We start from the raw sequence: 22,013 nt of genomic DNA on the forward strand, positions 1-22,013 counted from the left end.
TTATATTGCTTTGAAGAAAATCATAGCCTACACTAGTTCCAATTCCAGGATAAAATGTATTTGTTTTAATAATTTAAGCCTTGAGCAGACCACTGTGACTCGCGTGACAGTGCTGATTTCAACCATGACCACAGCTTAAAATTTCTCTCGCTCCTGTTGATGTCATGGGAATGGCTGTGGTATGCGCAAGACATAATAATGTTCTGCTCACAAATTCATTGGATTCTAATATTTATCTCCAAACATACCAAAAAATATCACCATCAAGAATTTCCACTTCACATTTGGCAAGCAGTGACTGCTTGACGGTCATTAAGATTAGCTTGGATAATTTGATAAGCTTGACGATTAGCTTCGCTGATCATTCATCAATTACGACATGCAAGAATAGCAAGATCACTCATCAATGGTAAGTGAAATGATTCAGTCTTCTGATTACTATCAATAAGATGAGTGCCGGGCTGTCAATAATATTAGCCACAATGTCTTATATATCACAATATCTTCTGTAAGAGGTAAATGAATTTCAATTACCTCAAAGGTTCAAGGATAACCCTCTCAAGCAACACTGAAGAATACCGTTTCATAGATGAAACTGCGCATAATGATGGTCTCTGAAATTGAATAATGTGGGAGATTGTAACAAGAATAAAGCATGAACGAACAATCACATAAAACTTTATTGATCACATATTGGGTAGTTCCATTCTAATCACATCATATCCATTTAAATCGAGTTCGAATGCTCTGAAAAGTATTATAGATCTTGAATTAAGTTCGATTGATCAATACCTTTCACAATTTTTTTTTCGTATTTTCAAAGTTTTTATTTTTTCTCACTTGTTGGTGAAGGGCTGGGAGTGCTAATCAGTGGTACCGTGTCCAAATTCGTTGGTTTTCTCGCTGATTTGGTACCAGTTAGAATCCAAGGTGGAGTACTGCCAGTCTCCGATCCTGTGAGAGAAGAGAATAAAAAAATGTTAATTTAGAATGAATACAATATTGTTGCCCTCAAAGTATAAATCTCACAATCATTTAAGTATTTATCATTCTTATAACCAAATTCAATCAAAGTTAGCCAAGTTGAAACCAATTTGTACTTTTCAATATTTTGCAAATTTTTTTTATTCAAGAATTTCCAAAAATGCTGAAACTATCAAGCTTCAAGTTTCGATTCACTGTCTTCGACAGAGGAAAATTCAATAATTTATTAGTCAGACAATGTTCATACAATCATAAGCTGCTTCCATTGAAAGTTTTCATCACAGCTTACAAGTAATGTCTGTTAATAATCCTATAAAAATTGAATTGCAACAGATCTTAAGCCAGTTACAAACACATAGATTTTTTTCGTACGATATTTTGCCGTCCTTCTGAATTCTAGCAGATTAAACGGAACTTGACAAACATCATCTGTTTGACATCATCTATTTAAACTAATAGAATTTATAAGGACGGCAAAAATGTGTACGAACAAAGATCGATGTTTGTGTAGCTAGCCTTAAGCTGCGTACACATATACGCTCTTCCAACCCGCACCGAGCACGCTCCTCCCTCGTACCGCCCTCGTTCCTCCATCGAACTACAGTCGCGCCGCCCACGCACCCATCATGAACGTTACGGAAGATGTTAGATCTTCTCGCGTTCCCCGGTCGAACCATTGTTGCTCCCCGGTCGATCATCAATCGCTCTGCTGGAGTGACGTTCGGTTGCGGAGCAGAGCGAAAGTCTGTACGCACCTTTACACGTACCAGTACTAGCGTACTGTACACGAACAAGTGAAGCATGTATCTACTTACAATTTTAAAATAAATTCAATTTTAAAACAATACTTAGCAACTTAAAACAACTTACTTAAATTGAATTTGACCATCATTTAATTTTATCATGAAGTATTAATCAATACTTGTTCCATGAAAGTCAATTTCTAATTTCATAGGTTTTGAAGCTTCCATCTTCGTTTGGCAATATTGTCATCAATTTTCCCCAATAGGCGTTCATTATAATATATTATTTTACATTATTTACAGCATGACTACTTATATAGAATGTGTTCAAAACTACTTCTATTTTATTCATATGAGTGTGATAGCTATAAATCTCTTCTATACGATTTAGTGGAAGCAGTAATTCATTCCTCCTACTCATTTCCATTGAAGTTCTATGAATCTATTCTACTAGTCCTCATTTCAACAACTATATCAGTAAATCATATTGGATTGTTAACTACAATATTGTATTTACAAGTGTTACATTAGAAGCAATGTGATTAGTGGCAGAATTCTATAAAGCTCTTGCAATACTGATATTTTAAAACATACCAACTATTTCATATTTCATGTCCATTGAATGCTGTGACAAATATCGAATGAAAAATATGTCCAAATTTCAAATTTATCCAGTAGACAAATCTAACACGTATTACAATTTAGTCCAGTCAATAGGCTATAGACATAAAAGAGGGGGTGTGCTTGCAATTTATATTGTAATTCTGATTTTTCAATATATTATTTGGATACATGAGAGAAGTCCAGAACCAATTTCTTCATGCAAAATTTCCTTGTGCTATATTATGTCATGTATAGCACCAATGTATATAGTGACTGGACTAATTAAGTACTTATCATGACGAATAATACATCTTTATTAAACAAAATCCTTTCGGTATTTATCTCATTTTGTAATCAATGAGATCAATTTTCAACAAAAGCATAATTTTTGAACAAGTAGAACTGAGTTGTAATCTGATTTTGTAATCAGTTTCACTGATTTTGTAATCAATGAGATCAATTTTCAACAAAAACATAATTTTCGAACAAGTAGAACTGATTTGATCCTCTTTCAATTCAATTATCTCTACTTGGAGAAGTTAAAACATTACATACAAGCATACACGAACTTGACAATTTCTACTGTTCTTCCATTTTCTGAGAATTCATGCAGTTTGCTTTTTGTTGAAGCATCATTATAGTATGATATTCAATTCCAAATCCCACTTGAAATGTTTAATTACCTCTCAATTTAAAAAAATTCCAACTAGTTCATGTTTATTGAGTTGTAGCGTCTAATTGAGATATTCCACATTCTAGAAATAAAGTGGAAGATGTAATAACGACTAGAGAGCTGAAATAATTATATCCTCAAGAGGGATGTACAGTGGAATAAGTTTCTATTAAAACTGTGAGACGCCTTTGCACTGAAGCTCATACTATAGAAAGACTCACTATAAACTGTCAGTATTTCTCATGAATACCATTAATGCCTCCTATTCATCCAATGCTGACAATTTTAAGTGAATCTCACTATAAAAAGAGTCTCATTATTTCGAACAAGTCCATAGTTGGACTGACTCTCTACTGTCAGCATTGGTTGTATGAGAAGCGTTGATGCTATTCATAAGGAATACTGACAGTTTAAAGTGAATCTCACTGTAGTTACTTGCAAAGTATTCTAGCTTCCCAGCTCTAATCTCTTAAACCCTTGGAGACTTGAATTATGAGTTGAGGAAAGAATACATTGAATTGCTCATTAAATCATGGTAATTCACATCTCTCTAAAAGTATGAGAGAATTCTTAGAGTATAAGAGTCATTATCAAAGTTATTCTAAGAAATAAATTATAATGTCATGATATCGTTTCATTTGACAAGATCTGGGTATTAGGGATAGCTTCCAATATGTATTTCATCTTCTATTAATTTTTTGTTGATAATCATGCTTGTCATTGTATTTCTATATTTAATTCATTTCTATGGTATTCATATCAATTTCCTTCATTTATGCATTCATTCTTCCAATCTCAATATCAGCACTTCCATAGTTCTACAACTTATTTCAACAGGATCTCATGATTCTTCCGCTCAGCTCTGTAAAACTTCAGAAGTTATAAGCTTCAGAATCACTTCCTGACGGTTCTCAATCCACCCAAAGCTGATACCCTTCAATCATGGGGGTCTGATCTATCATCATAATCGTTATCATCATCCTTATTATTACTCAATTACAACCCAAAAGCTGAAGGGAAGAGACGAGCTGTTTTTGCCATCCCTCTTTTATCATGGGTTTTCAAAAATACCTGTTATTTTGGGTCACGTAGTATGTAAAATTATAATTCTATAGAAACTACCAAAATAACTCTTGGAAAAAGTTACTGAACGAACAGTATCAAAGAAGCCTATTTCTTATTTGTCAAGGATCAATATTTCATCTTTTTCCCCATAAAAGATTTCCATGATGTCTCCGAAGCTCATAACTTTGACAGCTATACTTCCTTATTATATAATACTCAGTCCTATAATGAGTTTACAAGAATATATGATAGATAATTCTATAACAATTTTTATCCTCATTCTGAAATATTTATAAATTCATTTAATCATTCAGAATTAACCAAATTCTAGAAAGGTGAAGTCAACAACTACTAAATACTCCATATAAATATAACATACTAAATACTGAAACAGTTGAATACTACCATGGCTTACTTTAGATAAAATTAAGCTATCTATAGTAGGCTATGATACTACTCAAATATTGGCATAAAGATCACCTGACACGCACGAACGAACGGATATACACCAAAATGGTTCCAATTCTGATTTACACAACAGTTCTAATGTAGCTAGGTCAATGTATCACATTTTTGAAGCAGCATACACTTCAATTTACAAACCAAGACAAACAAAAACAGATTTCAAATCCGCAAATACTTCTGAAATGAATTATTGAATCGATTACAAACAATCTATGAAGTCCAAACTTTGAAATTTTAAAACCATTTTGAGAAGATACTATAACATTTTAAAACCAAAAAATCAAAACAATATTTATCTACTGATAGTAGTTATATGATTTTATAACAAAGTTGAAAAAGGCAACTAGTTATTTCTACAATAATTCGACTATTCAAATAGCCCTATCAGAATACTTTATTAGATTCTATAACAATACATAACTCCAAAAAACCGTTTAATTTTATTCTGTAAGATATGATTTTATAAGATACTGTGATAGTGGTAGTGAAATGGGAAAGACAAGAGCCAACTTACTGGGACTGGAGGTGGTCTCCCGCCAGTTGACGTGGAGATGGTCGGGACTGATATCCTCGCCGCCCCCGCCGCCCCCGAACTGCACGTGCTTGCGGGACAGCTTATCGGAGTCGAGGGTGGAGGTGGCGCAGGAGGGACTTTGCAAGTCCAGGCACGTGGTCGTCGCTTGTCGGCGCGAACTCTCGCACGTGGTGGCCGTGGCACCCGGACGAGCCACAAATCGCACCGCCATTGTCTGCGAAAGCACGTCGTCCAGGTCAGAATCAAGGTATCTAGTAGGCATCTTGGGTCAGAGGTACAGTCAGTAACATTTCTTCTACAGCTCAGGTCAGTGCAAGAATGTTTCTTCCACAGAATGGGTCAGAGCTACAGTGAAAGAGCGTTTCATTCACAGCAAAAATCATATTTGTATTCGAAATGAGATGATCAGATGAATGTGTTGCCAACTCCACTTACTGGAGTAGGGAATCATAATTATTATTTCAATTAGTTCATGGACGATTTTAATATGGAAGTTCTAGAGAAAAATAGTTTTTGGTGAGCCCTGTTGATTATCAATCAAATCTTGATTTTGTGCTCATGCAATTTAATGAAATACCATATCCATTTCACTTATGCAATCACAACATAAAATGATTTTTGGTTGTTTTAGATGAATGAAATGTTTAATTCCATTTACACAATCATCGAATGAGAGTATAGATGAATGCATTGATAAATAGATATAGACCATAATTATATAAATAGACAATATGACTATAATATGTAAATGAACGATGATATGGATAAATATGCACTAACGATGGGAGAGAATCAACAGGATTAATCCAAATCGGTTTCTCTCCCTAATTTCCATATTAAATATGAAACATTCACATAATGGTATAAAGATAAGGTTGCAGCGATCGTATGACTTTAAAATGCCTATTAAAATTATTGTTCAGAAAAATGTAGGCCATACATAATAATATTGTAAGTATACAGCAGTATGCAGTGGATAATTGAAAAAACATGAGTTTATATATATTCTAAAACAGGTTTGTATTTGTTGGATGGGTGGGGGATGGTTGTCATGTGATCGTTCTAGGGCCGGACAGTTTCAGTCATTTGTTCCAAAAGATGTTTTTTTAAAGTCAGGATGAAGCTCGCTCGGCTCTCGATGGACCTGATAGAAACAGGAAGTGCATTCCATGCACGACAGGCACTGACTAAGAAGGATTTTGTGAAAATAGTAGTTCGATGATTGGGTATCCTTAAAGTACTTTCTCCGGTTCTAGTATGTGAAGCATCTATCCTCCTACCTTCAGAGACAAATTTGAAATCATCTTTAAAATAGTTCGGATTACCGTATTTCAAGATATCTCTAACAAGCTTGACTATTCGAAAAAGCCTTTGATCGGGAAGCTTTAATGTTGAACTAGCAATGTGGGCTGGGGTGATATGATCATGGCGTTGGAGAGAGTAGACGAAACGTAGACAATAATTTTGGCAACGCTGTAGTTTATCATTCAGAGTGACTTGCATATCGTTAAGAACAGAATTACAATACATTAAATGTGGGAAGATGAGAGATTGAACCAATAATAATTTAATGTTTCTAGGGAGAATATCGTGCATTTTCTTCAATGCATGCATGGCTGAGAATACCTTTTACAAGTTTTGTTCACTTGTTCTGACCAGTCAAGAGTATTTTCCATAATAATGCCTAATTTTTTAACTGAGCTTCAGTAAGGAATGTCATTACCGTCTACACTAATTTTGTGAATCGATTCAAGGTCAATTTGTTTATAAGACGAGAATATCCAATTATAATGGGTTGTGTTTTGATGGGATTAAGCTTAAGGCCATTTTTCTTTGTCCATTCCACTATCGAATTGATATCCTGATTCATTATTCCAACTGTTTCATTAATTTTTGTTATGGGACAGCTTAAATATTTGAAGGTCGTCTGCATAAGTATGGAAACTGGAGAATTTGATAATGGAAGAAAGGCATTAGCATACAACGTGAAGAGGAGAGGGCCAAAATTGAACCTTGTGGTACTCCATGCATAACGTTTTTCCAAGTAGACTTTTTGTCACCGACAGATACACATTGTTTCCTACCTAATAGATAGGATTTAAACCAAACTAACAAGTTGTGACTGAAACCAAGAATAGCCAACTTATTCAGAAGGACTGTATGATCAACAGTATCGAATGCTTTAGAAAAATCAAATAGAGTGAGGATGGTGCATTTTCTTTGGTCCATAGCTAACCTTATATCATCAGTGACCCGAAGCAGAGCTGTCTCAGTTGAATGGAATTTTCTAAAGCCTGATTGAAAGTTATGAAGCTTACTATTGTTGTCTAGAAATTTTACAACTTGAGCATGAATGAGTCTTTCTAGCACTTTGGACAATGCAGGTAAAATACTGATTGGTCTAAAATCCTCAACTTTATTGGGTGATGGAACTTTATTTAGAGGGCGAACCAGAGCAAACTTCCAGTTTTCAGGGAAAATGCCTTCTTCAAGTGACTTGTTGAAAATATATGTAATGGTTGGTAAAACAGCAAATAACATCTTCTTGATAAATTTAATAGGAATTTTGTCTACACCCGTAGCATTACTATGAATACGTTGAATTGCTCTGAAAGTGTCTTCTCTGAGATTGGATGGAATGAAATTGATCAGTGATTGGTAAATCTAAGTTTGTAACCTGCTCTTCAAGATCATCGATATGATTAGCAATGACAACTTCGTCGCGTTGGTTAGAGTGTGAAACGAAATGGTCATTTATATTGTTCAATGGTAAGTCAATTTGTGGATTCGATTTCTGTTTGCCAAGCCCGAATTCTTTTATTCCCTGCCAAGTGATTTAGAGTCTTGTCTATTGTTTTCATAAACGAATTCAAGTACCTAATCTTTGAGTTCCGTAATTCCTGTTTAACTCTATTTCTAAGGCTCCTATACTCTAGCAAACTGTCCAAGTCAAATGTCTTTTTAAATTTTCTATATGCTTTGTCTCTACGTCCCATCATCTTAAGTATGTCTTCAGTCATCCACGGTACTCGTCGTTTTCTATTAATCCTCCTTGTCACATAAGGTGCATGTTTGTCATACAGAGTCAAAGTCCAATTCTCGAAAGTCTTGACCATGTCATCAACTGAGGGTAATGCTTCAATTTGATGCCATGGAGTCAGAGCCACATCAGTCAGGAAGGCGGCTTCATCAAAGTTTTTGAAGTCTCTATAAGTGATAATTTTCTGTTCTGGCTTAGGTATTTTATGGGAAACAACACAGTAGATCAAATCATGTCCAGAAATAGCTGGGACTGGGATTTGGCCTGCTTGAACAACCTCGTTAGGATCACTAACAATGAGAAGGTCAATGAGTGTGTCAGATTCATTAGTATGATGAGTTGGATCGAGAGGTAAAATAGTCATGTTTAGGCATTGGAAAATAGTAGTCAGTTGAAAGTAGTCAAAGTTACAATTTGTCATGTTCAAGTCGGTGTTCATATCCCCCATAACTAGTATACGGCTATAACAAGGCATAAGAGAAAGCAAGGCACTTTCGAAATCTGTAAAATGACCTATTTTTAGTGGGCGATAACAGATACCAACGAGTAATTTATCAGTACTAGATAAGGATAATTCAAGTAGCATAAACTCTGGTCTGGAACAATACTCTTGTTTAGATGTGATTAAAACCACTTGTTTTGATACCATCTTTCACATAAATTGCTACACCCCCACAAGCTTTATTTAATCTATCATTCCGGAAAAGATTATATCCAGGTAATGCAACAAAATTTGATGAAATACTAGGCTTCAAAAATGATTCGGAAATTCCAATTATATTGAAGTCCTGAAAACGGAAGATTGCTCTGAGTTCATCAATGTGGCAGCTGAGGGATTGGACGTTGAGGTGAGCAGCCTTGAAAAGTTTTTTGGAAGAGTGGAGCTTATTTTGCTAGAAACATACCTGCGTCATTATTACTATTATTGAAATAATCATACCTACTTGAGGGCGAGCGAGCTGACGTGTCAGTGGGAGGCATCATAGAAGCAGCAGACCAATCGTGAACCGACCTCAGAACGACGCATGACGGGGAAAAAGGGGATGACACTGATAAAACTTAACCTAAATGAAAAAGTCTCTTGATTCGAGTGCATTCAGTATGCCTTGACAGTTCGGCTCCCTTCACTATTTTAAAATCACTAGTTCAAAAAATTCACTGAACACATCAATAAGATGTAGATGTTGTGATCTGTGGAGTTACGGTGATGAATAATCCTAATGGTGAATAAGATGAAGATTGAGGAAGAGCTGGTAGTGGGAGATCTAGTCCAAGTTGAGATAAAGCGAGTAGGTATCCAGTAGTGGAAGAATCGAGTCCGAGTGGAGGTAGAGCGAGAAGGTATCCAGTAGTGGAAGATCGAGTCAAAAAGAAGATTGTGCCAGTAGGAATCCAGTAGTGGAAAGATCGAGTCCAAGTGGAGACAGAGAGAGATGAAATCCAGTGGTGGAAAATCGAGTCCAATTAGAGATAGAGAGAGATGGAATCCGGTTGTGGAAGATCGTGTTCAAGGTGGAGATAGAGCGAAATGGATCCATTAAAAACTGCAAAAGAGAAGACAAAGCCAGCAGAAAAACGAAAAATCTTTGAAGAAAGTTATCAATTGAGAAAAGATACATATAATAACTGATAATGATTAATATTTGCATAAAATGGAAGAGGAATAGTATGATTTAATGTGAGAAAGAACCGAATATAAATATGGATATTAGTGGAAAGCAATCAGATAGAAAGAAAATAGGTAGAAAGAGAATAAAAAACATTTGAACATGCTGGATAGCTAGTGGGAAAATCACAGGGAAAATAATGATATTAATAGGGAAGAAGAGAAGAGAAAGAAGGAATGTGCATAATTGAGAAGAGCTTATGAAACTGAACTATAGAATAAGAAACAGAACATCGTATTGTGATCTTGGATTAATCAAGGAAAGAAGAAGAAGAAGAAAAGAAAAAGAAAGAGAAGGAGAAGAAGAAGAGGAAGAAGACGAAGAAGAATAGAAAAGAATAATAATCATCATTGCAAAAGTCACAAGTCACAAAAATCACATTGCAAAATTACAACAATATTCTAGTAATCATAATAACTATAAGATTAAGAAGAGAAATGAGAAAGAAAAATAAGAAGTAGAGGAGACACTTGAGAAAGAGCTAGATTATTTTAGATGAGTTTTAAATAGGATTGAACGGTGAAATTTGAATAGTTATATTAGAAGTGTAACCAACTATTGGGAGTTGCAATAACGATAAAAGTAGTAAATTGAGTACTGTAATATTTTAGTGATGAATGTCTAAGATAACGTTAAATGAAACACAGCCCCTTTATAAGCATATGAACAGACTACCCACCCCTCCGTTCTATCAATAACTCTTCACACATTAGCTTCTATTGTTCGAGCTGTGGCAATAGTAGAAGATATCATTATGTACACCTAATATAGAAGAGATTACTATCTATACCTATAGATTACATCTATATCTATAACGTATGTTAATAATCCAATTTATTTGAAATTCAGCATTTCGAAAATATTAATTATGGAAATAATTATGGTAAGAGATGTAATTATTAGTAAGAATAGAGATAATGATTTTCTTAGTACCCTCTGGAGTAAAGTAGTTGATGCATTGAACGTAGTTTTGAGAATCAATATCAAGATAAATTATTAATCAGTATTAACAAATGTGGATCTCTTCCGTTTGAAATAATTGCCTTGTATACAATCATAAATAGTAGTGGAAAGATTCATTTATAGAACAGAAAGACAGCTCATGAAAAATGCCAAGGTATATCTACTGTGAAATCTATTAATACGAATTTCCTATTATTGTAGTGAAGGGCACCTTAGTCATCGAATCCTGAAATGATTTAATTTACCTTTATTTTTTGAAGGTCGGTCATCCTCTCGACTGTGTGGACCCTCTTGGATCCTCCCTCGCCGATAGAGATCTTAATCCTCCCGTCAGATGACCAGACATTCCTGTGCCCATGACGGTCGGCCGCAGCATTGAGGATCTTGAGACGTTCCGCAGTCAGATCCTCGCGAATGGTGACGCCGGAACCCTTCAGCTTCCTCTTAGCGTCGAAGATCATCTTCCTGGTCCGGTAGCTGCAGAGTCGAACTATGATGGGTCGGTCCTTGGGTTTAGCTTGCCCTTGTTGAGGTGGTTGACGCCTTCCAACGCGATGCGAGCGGTTGACATCCGCCAGAGTCACGGGCACGTTCAGCTTCTTGTTGAAGACATCGAGCGCCAGCAGGTCCTTTGTCGCTCTCCGGGATCCCAAAACTACGTATAGAATGTCGGCGCCCATATTGCTCGAGGTCGTCGACCTTCAGGTGACAAGACACCTCCAGCTCACGAATTCTATCGTGCAGCTGTTTGTTCTCCTCCTTCAATGCCTGAAGTTCCTCGAAAATAGATTTCACAGCCATTGATACAGCACTGTGGACAGACTCTTCGATTTGCTGTCGAATAATGAGGAGGGTCTCTTCCGACAATGCTCCAGAAATAGCTGGCTTCGGAGCATTGACTTCATTTTTCGGTGTGCCTCTGTTCGGTCGACCCATCGTGTACCGTTAGGTGGATTTACACTTTTATAGGCGTGAAGGTGAACTGAAGAATTAGGAATGTTTTTTCAAGATAAATAAAAAGAGTGTGAGTTAATCAAAAATATAATTTCACTATTGAAATTTAGCTCGAGAAACTGAATAACTTGATGTATAATTTCTAGTGAATTGAACTGTATAACCCTACGAAATATCTATTAGAAGACGGAGCCGAACTAAACACACGTTTACTCACTCGACATAACCAAGATATCAGGGAGAACTAAATTCAAATCTTATTCATATTCTAATCACTCTGCTTGGAGCAGAAACAAGTTAATGATCCAAGTGAGTGTTGATACAGAGTGCAGCAGCGATCGTATGACTTTAAAATGCCTATTAAAATTATTGTTCAGAAAAATGTAGGCCATACATAATAATATTGTAAGTTTACAGTATTAATGGTATTATGAACAACTCTAGCTAGCTCGATTTGAGTTGATTAGTTCTATTATAACATGTATAATGCAGTTTGAAAAATGTAAAAATATGACAATTCACCCGGAAAACAATTGAAAATTACAGCTCAGTGAGTAGGCTTAATGTATTTATCTTTCCAATTGCATTATCCCAATCTTTATGAGTAGGTAAATCTCTTGAAGGGGGATTAATTCCATGGCCCACATTCTCACCTGAGCTGCCAGCCTGAAATTAGTGTATGTCAATTGAGAAATTACTGAATTTGGACACGGAATGGATCATCATAGAGCGAATGCACAAACTTCACACGATATAATAAATAGACAGATTCAGATTTCATAGGCTCCAGAATCAAAATAACTGATGAGATATGTCGTCATCTTTTTGACAGAGTTTTCAAAAAATGAATAATTTGTGAGCAAAATGAAAATGCTTCCCTATTGTAATGATATTAATATTTTTTGTAAACAGCATCATAAATGTCAAGATAAACTAATGATCCCAAACCAAACTTAATGTAAACAGTAGAGTACAGAGTCTGGAGGTTACTACTATGGACACAAATATAATATATAATATTATATAGCTACTTCTATGTTTATTACCAAACTATAGTTGACCAAGTTTGTTTCCATAAAGAAGCACAAACCTATCAGGTCAGGAAAGCTTTTCCCATATAAATTTCTTGGAAAAAGTTTATACTCTGACCCATTCAGATAACTTCTATGGGAAGTTCTCGAAAACTAGTTTCTCTGCTCTTTCCCCGCAAATTATTGGTTGGATGTGTTTGGGCGTGAACCTCTCAGTGACTGATATTTCCCGAAGGGGGTTTCGAACCGTGGGGATGTCCTCGTTGCGAGAGAGATGTCAAATAGATGTTGCCTTTTGCCAGTGACTGATACGATGGCATAAATCACCACTCATATCTCGACTTTCTCCTCCAACAACTGGGAAGTAGGTCTTCTGAGATTGTTGACGTTTGATTTGTTGGCTCGTATAGATTTGTATTTATAGACACTCTTGTGGTATCTGTGTTTTTGTGAATTCGTTATGGCTAGTTTCTGATTTTTGTGTGACATTCCATTTTTCTGTTAATGAAACCATATCTTATTACGTTATTCATGATTTTCAAGTTATTTCAATACAGTAGGCTTCTGCAAAAAACCATGTATCACATGCAGATTCCTATAGAATGGTCCTCATAAATCCAATTATAAGTAGGCCTACCTACAACAGTCAATTCTAGAACCATTCCATCCATTCTACCTACTTGTAATATTTTGATGTATGATAAATAATGCCAATTATCCATCTATCCTTAGCAAATAACATTGTGAATAATCTTATGATAAGGATCAATATCAATTTATATAAATTTAAAATTCCTAGTTTATATTTTTTGGACTCAAAATTGGACAAAACTTATGATGTGATAAGCATAACCTTTTTTTGGACATTTTATATCCAAATTTTGGAAAAGAACAGTTTTGGCTTTAAGCTTGTTACTCCTTTCCAAATCATCTATAGTAGAGAATGATATTGTATCTATCAATGTATGAAAAAATAAATAAATAATAATCTATGATATCATAGAAAATTCCTTCGTAAAAATATTATTAGAAGTGGAGCAATCAATTTTTAATTGAAAGGTTTGGAATTAAGATGATTCTCAGATTTTCTAATACAGTGAACCCTTATCCTCATGGAAAATACTCAGAAAGAATATTTCGTTCACATTCTAAAATCAATGATGTTTTTGATAAGAATCTGTTTTTTCACACTTTCTCTTACACTCTTGTAACAAAAGAAAAATTTTTTATAGTATATTCTAATATCCTTGATATTAGAATAGGATAATGTGATTTCGATGTGAAACTGACCGTGTCTCTTTCAACTACAAATTTTTCAAAATCCAACTGAGAATTTACATCAACTTACATTTCTATAGCAGTCTGCCGTTCCTCTTCCAGCTTTGTATTCTTGATACTGTGACACTACACAAAGTACGCAGTAGGCCTGCAATAAATGATAATCATTCAGTTCTTAATCTATCCTCGAAAACTCAAACCCAGTATCTAAGACACTTATTAGAACTAAATATCCAGCAAATCTATATTGAATCCATATGATTAATGGTCCTATGAACCCAACATACCTTGCTCGATACCTGTAAAATAGTGATTCAAGATCAATTTTATTCTAAATAATTAAAGTTATTATTCCATGGCATTAAATTGATGATGTGGGCATTTTTCCTATCAATCTCAAACAATTTCTATCGCCAGTCATGAAGTTACTACCATAGAGAAACAATAGCATAAGTAGATATCCCATGGTATAGGGCGTTTATGTCGCAACTTTTACTGTTATCTCAAGCCGATAGTTCATTCACGTGAAGCTGTGTGACACTGGTAGTCTCTCATATTGTGCCGTTCATACACTCTCACCCCAACAAAACAGTAAAATTCGACAATAATCAACAGTAATCGGCTTGAGATAACAATAAAAGTTGCGACATAAACGCCCTATACCATGGGATATCTACTTACGCTATTGTTTCTCTATGATGCTACACAAAAATGTTAAACATACCCTTGATACAGAAATGTTGATTAGAATAATTTTCAAATGTAATATGATCTCTTAAAAAACAATCATATTTAGAATTATGACTGAATGTCACAAATATGAATCTTACTCACATTCAAACTATGTAGAAAGAAATCCGAAGTATACAAAAAGGCTGTAATGGGGTTGAAGGATATCTGGAAGACAAAACATTATTAATTAATTCGTTTGAGAACATTATGTGAGTTACAATATTGAAAACTTATTGATAGTAATAATTTGTTCCTGATAGGCAGGCATATACGCCTATCAACATCATTTATTGCGAGATTTACTTTGAACTCAGTGTTTCTCAGATGTCTGACAGCATGATTGTCAAAATTTCTTACATCAATGCTTCTCATTAAACGGATGCTGACAGTTTAAAGTGGATCTCACTTTTCATGAGAATAAGGTATATCAAATTATGAGATTCTATCAAAATGGTAAAGCTCATTGAGCACCAAATTCTGTACTTATAAGTTTAATGCTTCAATTAAGTACACCTCTATTAGATCATTGAACATCAAAAAATTCAATACTTATGTAGTAAATAAAACCTCTGATACAGCCTTTCCAAATGATGCGCACAGAAATTTTAATGGCCAAACCTATCGGTGTTTACCTTCAACCTCCATTCGTCAATTTTGTTTGAAGCTTCCTTCCATGTTCCTTGAAGAGAAAAAACGAACACAGAACGAGAAATTGCAACCATAAAAAACCATCTCCAGAAGGATTCTTTCCAGGTCTGGAAAGCGATGTCGTTTTTATATTTCCAGTCGCTCCAGCGATGGATAGGATTCCCCCAAGGGATGCCCACATCCCCCTCTCCCTCTGCACCACTCCCCCCCTAACACAGCAACCCACATACACACATGTTGAGAGATGAGTTTTCAGCTTGCCGTATTATGTTCACCCGAAAGATAATGCTACCTCAGAAATCCCCTACAAGGATTTATTCATGTCTACTGAAATAAGAAATCTTGTAGCCTACTTTATCAATATTGCTTATTTTTCTTATACCTCGCTCATATTCATATTATTTATGATTTCTAATGAATGTATTCAGTACTCTCTTCTTCTTTTCCAGTTTGAGAAATTGTGTAGATTGATGGAGGAACGATTACTACTGAAATTTCCTAATATTAATTTTCATATGGATATTCTACTTCTAAGATATCATTCTACCATCAATAATTAGATTATCAATAATTAAACCATCTATACACATACGGTAATGGAAAATCATAATTTCATTCAATATGTACTTAAAGAGGGGACAAAACGTTTTTTATGGCACTATTTTCGAACATTACTACATGAAAACATAAAGATTATCAAATTATTGAGGAGGATCTGTAAAACAATATTATTACTGTACCGATATCTAAAAGACTCTATTTCGATCTCTATCATAACTTTCAAGGAATTTCCCAAATTTATATAGATTGAATCAATGTTCCTAGAATGTTTTCTAGGTACCTTGGATTGAACGACTCACACTGTCATAAAGCTGAAAATAAAAATTTCAAGGTTGATCATTATTTACTCCGAACAGTTTGGAACAATTTTCATGCTTATCAGCAGTCTCTATATATCATGTTTATCTAAAATAACTATTTAAAAACTCAAATTTGAATAATCTTTTCAAAAGCGCATCGCGAAGTTCAACTTGCTCGTCAAAGTACAGCCAATATTTGTTTGACTCCTCATTTGAATTCATAATTCTCACAATACAGTTCATAATATGCAATTATATGAGTTAGGCTACATTCTATTTTAATGACAAAAACAATACTCACTGTTCCCGCTGAAAACATGTATGTGGTGTGAACCAAATCCACCATTACTGTACAAATAACCGTTATAATCCAAGGTACGAGTAGCTCTCTCTTATCCTGCAATATAATAGTGCAAATCAGGAATTGATCCAACACACAGAACATCAATTGCAGAAGTTCAATGATGTTATTATTATTTTCTGCTTTATCTATTCTGGATTATCCATAAATATTAGTCGTAAATTCAGCGTCATATATCAGCATTTGAGAATGAAAACTGATGGGCTGACGGAATGGGAACTGACAGAATGATGAAACATCATTGAATAAAAACTCATTTCTATAAGATTCAGTGATCATAATTAATTACTTCTCATGAATCATCATGAGAGATGATTATTATTAGAACCTCGATTCAGCACCATTTCCTTATATCTCCGACCTTTTTATTCGCCACAGCCTAATTCAATAGCTGCCCCACTTTTATCAACAGGAATTTTACATCTTTTTTACAGCAACTAAAAAGTTGATGACAGCTCAAGTATAGGTTTCTCATAAATAGATATGGAACAACATTGCAGTATTGGATGGGATGTTTTGTTGGCTTTATTTGTCGTTGACATACATTGTAAACATTGACGAGCAACCTTTTATTTGCGAAAGGGTTGTCTTTAAAAAAGTTGGAGGCTCTAAACATCGAGTAGGGACAGCGATAAGGGTGTGAGTGGGACGGAAGTTTCATGAGAAGTTTTGTGAGGAAGAATTCAGAGGAGGAAAGGGACAGTGGGAAAAGAGATGTGAGAAGGAGAAAGAAAATATTGGATGATTTATGAATAGAAGGAGATAAGAAAAGGATGCATCGATAGAAAATATAGAGGTGATGAGAAGAGAAATCGAGTGAGGAAAGAGGATATATTTGAAAAGTATAGAATAGAATATGTGTTAGTAGGAAGATGTGTAGGAAGAAATTTGGCTGTATATAGGCTAATAGAAGAAATATGAGAGATACGGACAAAGGGAATGAGTGAATAGCCATGCTATTGATAAAGGGAAAAGAGAAGAGGAGGATGGATTATGATGGTACTGTATTAGGAGATCCGAGATAAGATATGATAATAGAGTAATGTGAAGATAGATGGTATGAGCATAAAATTATTTAATAATTAATGAAGATAAAATAAGAAATAAGATGGGAGCATCAATGATATAGTAAGAGGATGACTTAGAGAGAAAGAAGGAATGGATGAATTAAGAAACGAATTGGAGAGAAGAAAGGAAGAGACAACATTATGGAGAGTCTTTAAAGATAAAAGTGGAGAGATTATAGGAGAAGAAAGGGGATAAGAAAGATTGATTGATTGCTATCATATTCAAATGCAAGGGCTCAAGAGACCTATTTCTATTCAATGTATTAACAGAAAATTGTATTGAAGTACAAAAGTGGAAATGTTTTGAAAAAGAGGAAAAGATATCATTACAAATGTGACCAAAATAATGAATAATAATGAAATATTATCGGTTATTGAATGAATGGATGGGAATGTTATAATAATGAAAGATTATGTGTAGATGATGGAGACACGGAGAACATACAAACGCAATGTTGAGAAAAATGAAAGGAAGGAGATCAGAGGAAAAGTTTAAGGAAGGAATGAGTAAGGCAAGGGGATGAAGTGGAAAGTGATGAAGAGAGAAGTAAACTGTGAGAGAGGATGAGATGTTTACCTTTGAGTATTGGAGGCTTGCTTTACGACAACCATTAAAACAAAGCGGCTAATATATTGCTCCCCGGACAACACCTTAAGTAAGAATGCTGTTTGCTGATGGAGAATGGAGACTTGAGATGGTGGTGGGCTCGGGGGTGGGGTAGTGGCGAGAGTGGATCAGTGAAGGGACGTAAAACTTTACAGTCGTCGTCCCAAGATAAAAGCTGAGGCAGTAACGTGGCTCCAAGTGGCGGAAATTTCCTCGCAAATTGAGCCGCCACTTTTGAGGTGCACTGTCAGAGTGGATGGATGGCATAATGGTCTGGAAAAGCTGGAGTTTCTGTTTTCCCAACTTCTCCTCGCAAAACCCAGAGTGACTTGATATTCCATATAAATTCACTTAGAATGATACCTAATTCATTTCGTAAAATTCAATTTCTCCCTTTTAGGACATCTTCTTCGGTGAGATCAGTGATGATATTTAATAAAGATGGGTTATAGAGGATGGAGAAGATTGATTGATGAGAGAGAGGCTTGGAGGAATGTTGTGGATCAAGCCAAAGCCCACTTTAGGCTGTAGAGCTGAGTAGAAAAAATTTGGGACATCGTCTTCTCAAATCTGAAAATTGTTAATTATGGAGTAAAGTTGTATAAACTATTGGGAATCCCCTGTCAAGAAGCTTTAGAAAAAAATTATCTCTAGAACAACGTAAATTCTTTTCTGCTTTATATTGCCGAATTAGGAACTATATGAATTTTCAAGATCAAGTGAGGATATTCCAATTTCTCACTTTCAATTAATCATGAAATCACGCTTCCTAGACAAGATAGTCTAAAATACTTGGACCACGTTCCTCAACCAAAACTGCTCGAAATAGCTTGTGGAAGAAAGTCTCATAAAGCGGAGATGAGATCAATTTCCAAGTAAAGATACATCCTTGTATATCTCCTATTATGCTTATTCGCATCATAAAGGTCAGATACGTCTACGAAAAAATAAACTTTGAGCTACGTACAGACTTCTGCACCACGAACACGCGCATTTCGCTTTCCATCGGTTGATGATATCTGTATTTGTACAGAAACGGTAAGATACAGATATAATAAGTTCAGCATCAGCTAATGGAAAGTGAAATATGCGTGTTCGTGGTGCAAAAGTCTGTACGCAGCTTAACAATCAAGTATCAAACGTGAAATATTTGAATTCGTCACCCAGAAAATAATGCACATTGGCAAAGTAAAGTATTACTTTCAAATAATGTTGACCAATCAGGAGGTAGTAAGCTGAGACTGAAATATTACCCAATCATATGCTGTCATCTACTGGCAGAATTTCTAGTTGGATTACAAACCTTAGTCCAACCAGAAGAGAGTGGGAAGAGTCAAGAATTCTTGTGAATTTGTTATGAAGGAAGTTCTGCCACCAGAGTTGCAGAGTTTCATGTATCTCAAACTGTTGACCAATCAGGAGCCAGTAGGCGTAGTTTAAAATATGACCCAACAACTGCTGTCATCAACTGGAATAGTTTCAGTGCAGATTACAAACTAATGCTCAAACGGGAGAGTAAGCAGCGATATTGAACATAATTTATTATCTCCGGAAAGGTAAAATTGGAATAAACTTTTCACATAATAATACATAACCTTACAGAATATATCTTCAATTCTATTGGAATCAATCCCAGAATTTTCAATTGCTTTTTATTTGTTCAAAATTGTACTCTGCATTATCAATCTATTAAGACAATTCATTTTATAAGAATACTCACTCTGAATATGCCGTAGACAAGTAGTATTGATGTTACAATACCAAGGGAAGACCACACCAAGATGACTAGTTGGAAAGTCATTGTAGCTGAAATGAAATTCCGATTCAATTACATTCTGATGTATTGTACTGCTTCACAAGGATTTTGAATTTTGTAACGTAACGTTCTATGAAAAAAATAATCATTAATTTATTTTTCTAGTAAATACTAACCTATTGCTATATTTAGTCTTGAGACTACTGATGAAATTTGATTCAACCTATTTTATTGTATAATACGTTGATAGCCTAAAATACGGTGATACTCTCACTAGGAACTCTCTTACTGGTAATAATAATATTATCAACACCCATTATTTGCAGGCTACTAAGAAACTCGATTCCATTTATTATCAATACTATTAAGGATCTATAAATAAAAACAATGAATCGCTGCATAATATACAATTTACAATTGAAGATTCATGACTTTTCATTTTTTTTTCAAAATATTTTGAAACGATACTGTATTTTTGTAATCCTTGAATATTGTTATATTATTGAAAATGTATGAAAAAAATAATATGTAATGTATGAATTTATGAATAAACTACTCTGGATGTGTCGTCCAACATCCAGAGAAATTATTATTATTATTATGTTAAACAGCAGATTCAAATCCAATTACCTACTCTTCTAAGAATTGATTGGAAGTACTATTTTATTATAAAGAATTTTTCTCGAATCTGGATTACATGCTACTTCAAACACTGATTAAACTGTATTATCATTGGAAAATGACTACCATTTTTTTAATATTTTGATAATTTGTTTTAAAACGTTTATGGTAAAAATAGCAGAACTTACTTGGTGACAAGGCCTCCGGCTCCAGGACACTGGGACTCATGGGAATTTCGACTGTCCCCGAATAGTAATGTCGCTCGTCGTAAATGAATCCCAGCATTATGCTGAAGGTTAGAAGGAAGTAGAGCTGAAACAAACAAAAAAAATCCCCATCAACTGATGATTCACAGTAAAGTTTTAATTGGAAGTAGACCGACCTACTCCCCTTAATTGGAGAGCGTGTCACTCTTGTGATGGATGGGATATTGATTTAGGCTCGAATCTATAGAGAAAAGTTGGTTTATCCTGTTCAATAATTCACTTAATTCACATGACTCCCCAATATGACATTGCATACTAGTATAAATATAAGGTTTTGTGACGAAATTGTTAAAAATGGCAATACTCAATACACTACTTGATCTTTAGTAAGAACCACTTTAAACTGTCAGCATCCGTCAATGAAAAGCATTCATCGATTATATTAATATGATATTCTGACTATTTCAAGTGTATCTCACTAGAGAACTCTCTATATTCGAAGCCAGTTCGCATGGCTTATATCAGTAGCTTTCAGGCTGATCTGGCTGTAAGTGACATTTGTGGAACATATTGTTGTTTTCTATCACTATGCATTTTGTTGAGATAAGAACATTTTTGATGAGCTTGTATCTCAAAACCCCATGATATAAGATAAAGTCTTTCTCTCCCTATACGATTCTATTGGTCTCTACCACATCACAACACTAAACAAATCATTGCAAGTCAATATTAGCCTTAAACTCAACTCAATATTAACATCGACAATATGATAAAGCGTTAGAAGTAATTAGAATTCGACATTCAAATACAGTATTTTCTTGTGAACTTTTCATCCTGCTTGTTTGGTTCGCTTAATATGGATTCCACTACCTTTAAACGCGTCATGAATTTACAAAACTATCTAAATGGATTTGCTTGTGTGGGAGTTTGCAGTAATTCAGATTAATGAACATTTGTAATTCGTTTGTACACTATTCAATAATTCATTGAATATAGCCGGAGCCAGTCGAGTTCAAGAAAATGAAATGGGTACTATTTATGTACAATATACAGTATTATTAAATACAGCAGGGCCGAACAATGCTTATGTACTAGTGCATAATTATGATGTAATTAAGAAGTTGATAGACAAAATTGACAACGAACTGGTTGTT

General features: G+C 34.8%; 1 protein-coding gene across 2 annotated transcripts in view; it reads right to left on the minus strand.

The window, feature by feature from the left end:
* Positions 1–661: 661 nt before the first annotated feature.
* LOC111054590 overlaps positions 662–22,013 on the minus strand; it is an 86,418-nt gene continuing 65,066 nt past the window's right edge. For both annotated transcript variants that reach the window (XM_039430302.1, XM_039430303.1), the window contains exons 3-9: positions 20,842–20,965; positions 19,997–20,082; positions 16,543–16,638; positions 14,836–14,898; positions 14,072–14,149; positions 5,048–5,282; positions 662–954 (exon numbers count right to left, since the gene is read on the minus strand). In XM_039430302.1, the coding sequence (XP_039286236.1) occupies positions 827–954; positions 5,048–5,282; positions 14,072–14,149; positions 14,836–14,898; positions 16,543–16,638; positions 19,997–20,082; positions 20,842–20,965 (810 nt within the window). In that variant the 3' untranslated portion in view covers positions 662–826. The remainder of the gene's footprint in view (positions 955–5,047; positions 5,283–14,071; positions 14,150–14,835; positions 14,899–16,542; positions 16,639–19,996; positions 20,083–20,841; positions 20,966–22,013) is intronic.

Source organism: Nilaparvata lugens, chromosome 6 (assembly GCF_014356525.2).
Source record: "Nilaparvata lugens isolate BPH chromosome 6, ASM1435652v1, whole genome shotgun sequence".
Classification (NCBI taxonomy): domain Eukaryota; kingdom Metazoa; phylum Arthropoda; class Insecta; order Hemiptera; family Delphacidae; genus Nilaparvata; species Nilaparvata lugens.